Source organism: Dryas octopetala, chromosome 2 (assembly GCF_963921425.1).
Source record: "Dryas octopetala chromosome 2, drDryOcto1.1, whole genome shotgun sequence".
NCBI lineage: Eukaryota > Viridiplantae > Streptophyta > Magnoliopsida > Rosales > Rosaceae > Dryas > Dryas octopetala.
The window spans coordinates 22,078,858-22,089,263 of NC_141367.1; the positions used below are offsets into that span (position 1 = coordinate 22,078,858).

At 38.7% G+C, this 10,406-nt stretch overlaps 3 protein-coding genes across 3 annotated transcripts; all 3 read right to left on the bottom strand.

Moving 5' to 3' along the window:
• Positions 1 to 37: 37 nt before the first annotated feature.
• PRXIIF (peroxiredoxin IIF) lies at positions 38 to 1,934 on the bottom strand. Its single transcript, XM_086233037.1, has 5 exons — positions 1,609 to 1,934; positions 1,470 to 1,499; positions 1,093 to 1,251; positions 585 to 679; positions 38 to 357 (listed from the first exon to the last, which is right to left on the bottom strand). The coding sequence occupies exons 1-5, from the start codon at positions 1,822 to 1,824 to the stop codon at positions 252 to 254; spliced, it is 606 nt and encodes a 201-aa protein (XP_086089163.1). The 5' UTR covers positions 1,825 to 1,934; the 3' UTR covers positions 38 to 251.
• A 385-nt stretch (positions 1,935 to 2,319) lies between these two features.
• LOC147294148 (3-dehydrosphinganine reductase TSC10A-like) lies at positions 2,320 to 4,746 on the bottom strand. Its single transcript, XM_086233036.1, has 3 exons — positions 3,989 to 4,746; positions 3,588 to 3,878; positions 2,320 to 2,792 (listed from the first exon to the last, which is right to left on the bottom strand). The coding sequence occupies exons 1-3, from the start codon at positions 4,671 to 4,673 to the stop codon at positions 2,779 to 2,781; spliced, it is 990 nt and encodes a 329-aa protein (XP_086089162.1). The 5' UTR covers positions 4,674 to 4,746; the 3' UTR covers positions 2,320 to 2,778.
• Positions 4,747 to 8,011: 3,265 nt separating this feature from the next.
• On the bottom strand, positions 8,012 to 9,404 carry LOC147294149 (uncharacterized). The gene is made up of 2 exons (XM_086233197.1): positions 8,823 to 9,404; positions 8,012 to 8,641 (listed from the first exon to the last, which is right to left on the bottom strand). The coding sequence occupies exons 1-2, from the start codon at positions 8,943 to 8,945 to the stop codon at positions 8,402 to 8,404; spliced, it is 363 nt and encodes a 120-aa protein (XP_086089323.1). The 5' UTR covers positions 8,946 to 9,404; the 3' UTR covers positions 8,012 to 8,401.
• Positions 9,405 to 10,406: the final 1,002 nt, after the last annotated feature.

Below are 10,406 nucleotides of genomic sequence, written 5' to 3' on the forward strand. Positions count from 1 at the left end.
ATGTGTGAAAACTTTAAATAAGCCGAAGTATAGCATGTCAAAAACTCAAACTTCATATTACCAAAACAAAATAACTCAAACTTCATATGCTTATTCACAACCCGACTTATTCCCAAGGAGCAGAAACTACAGAGGTCCAAGAGTAATTTTACACATACAAGATCTTAACATCGCTTCAAGTTATTAACGATGCAAAATGATGTTATGTCTCAGAAGCATCCGTGTAAATTGTCATCAAAACTAAGACAACTCTAGATTTGTCCCAAAATAACATCCGCACCAGAAACCTTGAAATCTGATGGGGCTTCCTCCACATTTAGAGCTTTAACCTTCCCGTCAACCACATATGCCGACCATCTGCATAAGGAGAGCAACAATATCTTAAAATCTGATAAATTTTAAAACATAAAGTAAACACAGATGATCTATGGATAAAACTCAGGGAGGGTGACTGTATCCCATTAAAAGACGTTGGGAAAAGACGAGTCCAAGGCAATACCATATAAGCAGTAATTTAAGATTACCATTTTATTTCTCAAAAATAGCCAATTTCAACAATAAACAAATAGGACTAGTGATTATACCTTTGAGAACGAGGTCCAAGCAAAGCAACAGAGAGGTCTTTATCCAATTCCAAGCTTTTGTGGAAGCTCCCATCAAAGTCCCCATAGAACTCAATCTATCAAAGGCAAGTATTCATGGAAACATTAAATTAATATTGCATCCTAGGAAAAAGTGAATCACACCATTGCTACACTTTGGAGTAATTGTCAAATGCATTTTGTACAAGGAATAAGAATTAGTGAACTTAAATAGTATGCTACCAGCCTACCAGAGAGGAAAGGTTGTTACCCTATTTTCTTAAATTATGCTTCTACTTTTTTTCAGAGTACAAGGAATAATTAACTACATTTCGAATATGATTTTGGAATTGATGATCCATGAGGAATGTGGCCACACATCTACAACCAAAGTAAGAAAGACATACATTTATCCACTTTTAGCTTGAAAATCAATTCAACAAGAAGCATGACATTACAAATTAAAAGCCTTCGGAAATAAGAAGAGATGACTCGCAAAGGAACAACTTACAGCATCTTTGGCTTGAATTTTCTCTGCCCAGCCATTCAAAACAAATGGATCATTAACAGCTACACAAATCACAGAATCAATCCCTTTAGCCTTAAACTTATCGATGCTGTTCTTGTAACTAGGCACATGCTGCAGAGAACAAACGCCTGTGTACGCACCCTGACATTAAAAACACAAGACCACATAAATTCCAATTCAGTAACTTCCAAGATTCAGCAATTCAGTGCTTTTGATTCATACATATTCAATCTTTCAATGTTTCACTAAATCCAAATTTGGCTTGTCAGTACAAACATGAAAAACAAAAGTTCACTGAAACACTAACTATTACATTACATTACATTAAACCCATTATATAAATAGAAAGAGTAACTTACAGGAAGCCCAAAGATGACGACTTTCTTGTCCTGAAACACATATTTCCACAAAAATGAGAACAAATTTGAGTCCTTAAAAATCTTGAAAATTACTTGATCAGAAAGCTAATAGTAAAAATAAAAATAAAAACTAAAAAACCTTGAAAATGTCTTTGAGAGGAGTAGTGGCGAACTTGGAGGAGACGCCTTCGTCCCAGCTCCGAGCTTTCTGGAGGGAAACATCGGGTGCGGCGGAGACTATGTCGGTCCCAACTGCAACCGTCGCGAATGCTTTCGATGGAGCTCCGATTGAAAAGCCTCCGACCACTGATTTCAGTGCAGAGTGACTTGTTCGCCTTAGAAGTATGGACGTCATTGCTTCGCAGCTGAGCGCTGAGTTGACTCACTAGATTCGTTTCGCTTGGTTTTCCAGAAAGAAAGAATTCGAGGGCGGTGGTGGTTCTACAAGTTTTATGTATGTATACAGTATACTGATACTGACAGACTGTATAAGATAGTCAACTGTGGACGAGGATGGATGGTAGTTGGCAATTACGGTCTATCAGATACGGTCGTAACGGTCCATCCGGCTCACTCGGGCTGAGAGTCACGTCTGTCGGTCTGTGTGCTAAAACTTCATTTATGGGCTCTTACTTGTTCGCTTACCGGGCTCACCCAGTCCATAACAAAAGCATTGGTTTAAAATTACATTTTTGTCCATCGACTGTATTTTACTGTAATATATATTTACAACTGAATTCAATATTATCTATGTCAATCACGTAAAAGGGTGAAAATGTAAATTCAGCTTGGATTGTAACCTCGTAGAATACCTGATTTTTAGGAAATTACTTCATCATAACAGATCATCTGAATTTTTTTTTTTTTTTCGTGGAAAGAGGGCAACTCATTTCCCATTAAACTCTTTTCTCAACAGTCCTTACATGCACCACTTCCATTCATCAACACCTACAACTAAAATTCAAAAGAGAATCGAGGAAATTTCAAAGTCATACTATCTCCTGTGCCTGCCTACAACTCCATGTATCAACCATTGTCTGGGTTGGAATGAAGATTTAGATTTTAGGATATCAGGTTGGTCAATCTCACTGGCATTATAAGTCCAATGCCTGGAAAGTCAACAGTGTCAATTTAAAAGGAAAAAGGTGACTAGAAGAGAGGAAAAATATAATTTCTCCTCAAGCAGCTTTGCTCAGCGCAAATTCAACAACTAAAATCCACCTTCCATCAGCTTTTAGCTTTGGAGAGAATCAACCAAAGTAATCAGCAGCTGCAGCCTTATAGGTACCCAAATAAAGCACCAGGAGCTTCAGGTCTCGGAAACTAAAAATCATAGGAAAAACAAGAATTTGTCACGTTTCAAATTTTCAATAACCAAAATGTAAGGAAATCAGCACAGAAATCACATCCTCATACACTTCAGATTGGGGGAAATAGGGTTCTAAGATACCATACAAGCATATTGGATACAGGAATGGAAACCGATATTAAAATGCCAAAATCTGCGCACAGATGGCTAGAAATAGACTACAACTCATACTCTTGTTGGTTGAGAATGTCAGGTATACTTTCACTTTTATCTCTTACCAACTGGAAAGGACAACAACAGAGCCTTATCCCAACTTTTTGAGGTAAAGTGCATGAATCCTAGTCCTCCATTCTGTCCTATCATGGATCATAATCATATTTTCATTTTAAGTTATACACTACCACATCTTTCCACTACCTCTGCTCATGTCATTTTAGTCTTCCTCTTTCCCCTAACACTACCCTCTATGTTGATTAAGCCACTCTTCCTAACTGATGCATCTATTCATTGTCGTCATACTTGGTCAGCTTACAAATATGAAACCAAAACCAACAAGGAAATGCCATCAAATCTCTATAGCATAATAAACTTGTCTTGAAATGCAAAGTTTCCTTGGATATATCATTTAATTTAAATGCATGGAACATCTGAAATGTGTAACACAAGAAAAAGAAAAAAAAAAAAAACCAGCAGCACCATTCATCAAACTAAGAAAGATAGAATAATTTGGTAATTGTGTCTAAGAATATAATTGTCAAAGTAGTAAGATAAGCTTGAACACTAAAAAGTGTGTATGAAAGAATACTCACTGTTTCTGTGTGCATTCCACTTGTGTATACTTGTATACCAATCCCACTGAAAACACAGAGCGGCAAGACGTACTACACCAGCAGCAAGCACCTCGAGAAATGCCATGGGAAACGATCTCTGAGGAGACAAGCCAGCAGTGGCAATTGCCAGCAAGAGCCCCTCAAAGTTGCAAGGCACAATAAAAGTAGCAGACTTGATGCCACTCAAAGCTCTCTTTGCAACTTCATCAGCTTTCATTGCACCCGAGGACCCCGCAATTATGCTGGTCAACTGCGGCCGCTTCTTCGATTCTGCAAGTACCATTCAGCATCCAAATAATCACCGTTGGATTGAATTTGTAATTGCTAAAATTAATAACTCATCGACTCGTTCTATTATTGAATGTGCTCGAAATTTGTACCTTCAGCGAAACCGGGAGTGTCGGTGTCCGGAGGGAAAATGAGAGAGACATGAATGTCGTGCGCTATGACCTCCTGTTGAAGAGCTTCGGCCAAACCCCGAAGCCCGAATTTGCTGGCGGAGTAGGCGGTGTACCCAAAAATCCCAACCTGACCGGCCTGAGACGACATCAGAGCGATCGAGCCCGGCCCATGCTCCTTTCTCTTGTTCTTCATTTCCGGCAGAGCAGCTTTGATCATGTTGAAACTGCCAATCAAATTCACGTCCACCATCAACCTCACCTCATCCAATCCCTGCTTCTCCAGCTCCTCCGGGACAAACACCCCTTGGTTCACCACCAACACGTCGATGGGCCCCGCCGCCTCCACCGCCTTCGAGACCGCCTCGAAGTCGCGGACATCGGCGGCGAACACCGCCACGTCGATGCCGGTAGAGAGCCGGATCGCCTGCTTCGCGTCCTCGAGCCTGTCGATGGACCGCGCGAGGATCGAGACTCGCGCGCCCTCCGACGCGGCCTGCTGGGCCATGGCCAGCCCGATGCCGCTCGAGCCTCCCGTGATGAACACGTGGCGGTTCTTGATTGGGATCTTCACGGGGCGGGGCCGGACTATGAGGTAGAGGAGGAGGAGGAGCCCGACAGGGAGCAGGAGGAGGAGAGACAGGAAGAAGAGGTTGGAGTCCGCCATTGACGGAGCTTCGAAGCTAATGAACGGTGCTGATGTAGTCGATCTGTGTCAGTCTGTGTAGTGCAGTGACTGTATTTGTGTTATCCGCCTGCAAAATTGGCCGGATCTACCTTTTCGGGTCCGGGCCTGACGGGCGCGAATTAGGCCCATCTTCCCAGACGTATGGATTGGCTCGTGGTCCATAGATAGAAAGGTACCGTACATGAGTTTGTTACACCAGTCAGCAGCTTAAAAAGACCCATTAATTGATCAACAGACCTGAATTGGGCTTTAGACCGGCCCATAGTCTTGTTTCAATAGCCAGCCAGACGTTTTATGAATCATTGTTGTGTATGCCGGCAACGCCGCATCATATGCTAACGTGATAGATATAAATTCTCAAATTATAAGATGTGTATTAATTATTGCACATGTGTTATAATTTTGTAACATCACGCGTCCCATACTGACGTGGTATTGCTATCACACATAATTTTTCACATTTACTTAATTTGTGGACGACCTTACATGCATGGTGGTCACTAGGGGTAGAATTGATTCGGTTACCGAACCAATCTCCTACAATCGAATACTGAATCGATACAAACGAAATAGCCATATTCGATGCCGCCATCGCCACCGACAAGGTCAGTTCCTGACAACTTCGATATCGGTGGTGGTCGGTCACCGTCTCTCTCCTCTCTCTTCTTCTTAAGCAAACTTGCAGCTGGATGATGGTTGGTCAGAGGGCAATGTTACAGCTGGGTAGAGGAAGATGAACATTGCAAACATTGCCGCTTGGTGGCCGGTGGACGGTGTTGCAGCGAGCTCGAGGTGGCGCCATACAAAGTGATAGAGAGAGAGTTGGAAAGAGAGATTCAAAACATTGCTAACACAGACCAAGCAAGGGATTGGTCGGAAAAGAAAGAGAAGAAAAAGGAGGAGGAGGGTCGATATTGGACAATTTGGGATTTCCACAACCACTATCGCTACTGACAAGCATCAGATCGGTATAGAACTGCCTACGGCGTTATCGATTGCTGCCACTTCAGTTGGTTTTTTATTTTATTTTTTTTCAATTGGTATTGCAGTTTTTTTTAGGTAGTTCGGTTGTTTTTCCAAGCCCTAGTGGTCACATCCGTCCTTTATCCTTTTACAACGATTAAAGACGGGAGAAGATAACATGAAGATAAGTTGCTACACATGGTAAGTTTCACATTTTCAAGTGTGCTCAAATATTGCATCATATCCTCATTTTGGAAAGAAATGTGTTTATGTTATGTCACATATATATACATTTTATGCAGCTATTATTTCATCTACCATTTTGATCCCCAAACTATTGCACTTATATTAATTTGCTCTCCAGACTTTCAATTTGAAAAATTACACTTGACTTCTCAACTTTTTCAATTAGGTAGTTATGTCAATTTGCTCACTTTCCATCTAAAGCTCTATTTACACAAAGTCAAATGCCTATCATGAAGGATTTTTATTGAGGGAAAATGGTACTCACGTCATTTGTATCAATTTATTGAGCAAATTGACAAAATTACCTCAATTGACAAAATTAAAAACGTCAAACATCTTAATTTTTCAAATTGGAAGTATGAGAAACAAACTTATATAAGTATAATAATTTAGGGAGCAAAATAACAATTTTCTATTTACCAAAATCATTTAAAATCCATCAACTCTACTAAAAGTCAATGACTTTTAAGAATTCTATAAAAATTCATTAAAATCCTAATTGAATACAACCCTTAAGTTATGATTGCTGGTATTCACCTTTTAACAGCAATCTTTTTATCAAACAAATGGGATTGCATTCAAGATATGGAACACAAACTGTAGGTGGGCACCACAGGATTCATTCTGTTCATTAAATTATTCACCGATAGTTTCAAGTTTGGCACATCCCACATCCACTACAGATGGGCAAGTACTAGATCTCTGATCTCTAATGCCAGCTAAAAAAAAAGTGATAGATCTCAAAGCAACAGCAAACAAATCAAAGCAAATATTCTCTGACAATATTCTTATTTCCACCAATAATTTGAAAACATTACTGTTTTGCAAACACAAATTGTAGCTATTAATTTAGTGAACTTCTCATCTGTTTTTAAGAGACAGGGTTTTCATCAAAAGTGAAAGGTCATGTGGCCTGAAGTGAAGGGGGCATGCCAGTAAGGGACAGAGAAGTTGATAGCTATATAAGAAAAAGAATGAAACAGATTGCTCAAGTGAAATGGAAAACACGGTGTCAAATATAGAAAACTCATACATGACCTCGAAAATGAAAGGACTACCTTATGAAATTCATGCAATGACTTCCAAAATTGACATGTTGGGTGAAGAATTTGAAGGTTCTCTTCAACACAAGAGATTTTAACTAAACTTTATGTGCATCATTCATAATTGAGACAATCAATCTGGCTCATATGAGAGATTTAACATTAGGGACAAGTCAGAGACAATACATTCAAGGGTTGGATTTACTTTAATGAATAATTGATTTCATAATTGTGTTAAACTCAACCATTAAATGTGTTGTCCCTCACTTATCCTTCATGCTAAGTCTCTCATATGAGTCTGACTGTCAGTAAAACAGGATCTTTTCCTTTTAGATTTTGTAGCTTATGGCATGGCTAAACTATAACACATCATATCATTTGGGACACCAATGTTATATTTTGGCATTGGAAATGTTTTTTTATTGTTTTTTTTTAATTTTTATGAAGAACATTGCATGCATCAAACTGTTTTGAGAACATGTTTAATGTGAGAAGTGAATTAGTAGTAGTAGTTTTATGTTGGCATATGAACGAGATTTAGTGAAGGATGAGAGTAGTGTCTGGTAATTATGCATCAATATATCAAACCCACTCTTAAGAGTCCATATCGATCACAAAACATCATGTAAAGTTCAAAGAGGAGAGAGAACTGATCAATTATGTCATGATTAAAGAGAAATTTGAAAGTGATACCTGCAATGATGCAGCTCGCCTATGGCTTAATAGATTCCAATAATTAATTAACAAGAGCATATATTGATTGATACCCAATTCCTTTAAGGTTGATTTGCTACCAGCCAAATTGCTCACACGCTGTCACTTCAACTCTTTTTTTCATTATTCTTTTGCATAAAAATCAAACCAAAATGTTTTCTTCCAATTGTTGCAGATCCAGCAAGCTAGCAAGGTTTGTTTTGTGCATATTGCAGCTCAATTTTTCACCCAAGATCTTATTCTAGCAATTGGATTTATGATCACCAACTGGGTTAACTTGGTTGGACTTCAAAACAATAAAGTACTTGTTCTTTAAAAGCAGAACACTGTAACTCTCATAAGATCTACTAATTATGCTGCTATGTCCAAGAAAGATATTGAAACAAAATCCCCCATACAACATTTTTGACAAGTAAAGTAATTACATCAATTACTTATTCAATCTAAATAAACCAATTTAATTAATAGCATCTAAATGAATTATAAAAGCTCATCCTATATCCAACCTAACCATGCATAACCATACAGGTTCACAATTGGAGGTTACAAACCTTTGGTAAGCCTCCCCTTGACATAGTAACAAGGAAACAGAATATATTGCTTTTCCTTGCCTTGCCATACATGTACATCATCAGCATTATATAAATTATAGTAGTAGTATCATAAATCCATGCCTTGCCATGTTTGGCAAAGGGAGTAATTAGTAGAAATTTATTGCATTGTACACTTCTTCATAAGGTTCTACTGTCTGCCATTTTTTGGTCTAAAAGGACACTCTGAAGAGCCTTGGGAAACCATCCTTTTATTGTCTGCTTGTCTGTGGGATTTTGTGTTGTATGAACCAAGCCTTCCCTGCCTTAGTTTTCTCCTTGGCTGCGAAGACTGTGGGATGAAAACTCCGGTACCTTTTGTTTCTCTTCTGCAGGATTGCTCATACAGAAACGCAGGCTGTGTCTGTGGATGGATTGCACAAGAGAAAGCCTGAAAATTCAAGCACAGTTAGACATATGTGATGTTGTTTCTATGTATGGACAAGAACTGAAAAGATTGTGCTTTCTTCTTTGAGTATGGTGTTGTGCTGATTTTATACACCAAAGTATAAAATGGGGCTAGTGACTGAAACTCAAATATATATGCTATCCAAATGCATAAAGATGTGTACCTGAAGAGAAACAGAAGGACAAGTTGCAACAGGGTCCTCATCATCATCCATAATTAGAAGAGAGATTTGCTTAGTCAAGTCTGCAAAGAACAAGTCATCTTCTAGTTCCATGGCCACTTCCATATCTGCTAGCTGCTTAATCTAGAAGTACTACTTGGGATTAATTGGGGGGGCAGTTTGTTATTTTTTTTAAGAAAACTGAGGGGTTAAGCCTCTCTCTCTCTCTCTCTCTCTCCCCCCTATGAATTATATGATCTGATCATGATCACTCTCTTCGATCAAATCCATGGGATAAATAGGATTTTAAATAGGGAAAAGTAGCAGGGGGTGATGGGTGGGTTAAGTCCCACTCCACAGCTCCACATGGCTGCAAAAGCTATGTGGGAGTGGTGGGGTCTTAGTGGCAGTTGGCCTATCTGTTTTTCAAGTCCCACTACCCCCACAAGAATCATGTAGTGTGTCATCATATTATCCAGTTGCCCAAAAGAGATGAGGAACAGCCGGCAACATCCCACACCCAGATATATCCATCCGATCCAAGGATAGTTAGATAGACTCAATATCTAGCTAGCACCTACAGTCACTTGGTTGTAAATGACTTCTCTCCCTCTCATCGATCCATTCCCTATAGACAACAAGTTTATGGTTCAAGATTCATATGATTCAGTATTTGAAGGATGTAGCCTAAGTTGCTTATCTCATATCACAATTTATAATTTATATATTAGTAAAGTAGGGGTTCAATCAAAGGAAGAAACTATATAAACAAAATAATATCTTCAGTTTATATTTTTTATATTGATGTTGTGCTGTCATTTCAGATTTAGGGTATGTTTTGGGTTTAGAAATTATTATTTAAGATTTTTATTATTAAAAAAAGAATGAAAGCACAATATCAACAACATAGCATAGAAGACATAAGCAGAAGATTCACCCTCAGATGCACACCTTGTATAAGCCATAAAAAGAAAAGAAAATAACCCTAAAAATAAGTGATGGCTATTTGAAAATGAAAGGAGTATTGTCTAGGAAAGAAGATAGGAGATGGAGGTCATGAAAATTACTATTTGGTTCACAACAGTCAAGCAACATGTTGGCCAGACTAGCTTATTATGCAGACTGTAAATCCTTGTCAAACACCTTGTAGAGTGGGGCAACCATCATAACTAATAAGAAAGTAGACTAGTTGCCAGATAAATTTGGTCTTTTGTAGTGTTTGTTTTTTATACTTCTTCATCTCCTCTTTAAAGAACACAGAGAAGAGGTATCTAAATAAAAGGGGATAGAGGGTGCTGTCCTGCACTTCCCACTGTGTCAGTCAATTACAAGCATTAACTAGCAAAGAAAGATCAAAGGTGTATTATTATTCTCTTTGCCACTTGTTCTTATAGCTCAGCTGCATGTACTTTACTCTTCTTTGGAAAGCAAGTATTGAATTGTATATGTATTTATGTGGGTGTTGTGTGGTACACGTTCCATTGTCACAAGGTTTCCTGGCTGGCGTTGGCTGGACATTATGGGGTGCATGCAATTTCTTGACCACAAAAATTGATGATTTGATTTTCTTTTTTGTTTCCAAAAATA

Bases quoted from the DNA above. Each gene is read 5' to 3' on its own strand.
- PRXIIF (XM_086233037.1), bottom strand. From the start codon at position 1,824: ATGACGTCCATACTTCTAAGGCGAACAAGTCACTCTGCACTGAAATCA. The intron at 1,252-1,469 runs GTAAGTTACTCT...TTTTAATGTCAG, and splicing joins TCGTCATCTTTGGGCTTCCT to GGTGCGTACACAGGCGTTTG. The intron at 680-1,092 runs GTAAGTTGTTCC...TGCCTTTGATAG, and splicing joins AAATTCAAGCCAAAGATGCT to ATTGAGTTCTATGGGGACTT.
- LOC147294148 (XM_086233036.1), bottom strand. From the start codon at position 4,673: ATGGCGGACTCCAACCTCTTCTTCCTGTCTCTCCTCCTCCTGCTCCCT. The intron at 3,879-3,988 runs GTACAAATTTCG...TGGTACTTGCAG, and splicing joins CACTCCCGGTTTCGCTGAAG to AATCGAAGAAGCGGCCGCAG.
- LOC147294149 (XM_086233197.1), bottom strand. From the start codon at position 8,945: ATGGAAGTGGCCATGGAACTAGAAGATGACTTGTTCTTTGCAGACTTG. The intron at 8,642-8,822 runs GTACACATCTTT...TTGAATTTTCAG, and splicing joins GTCCTTCTGTTTCTCTTCAG to GCTTTCTCTTGTGCAATCCA.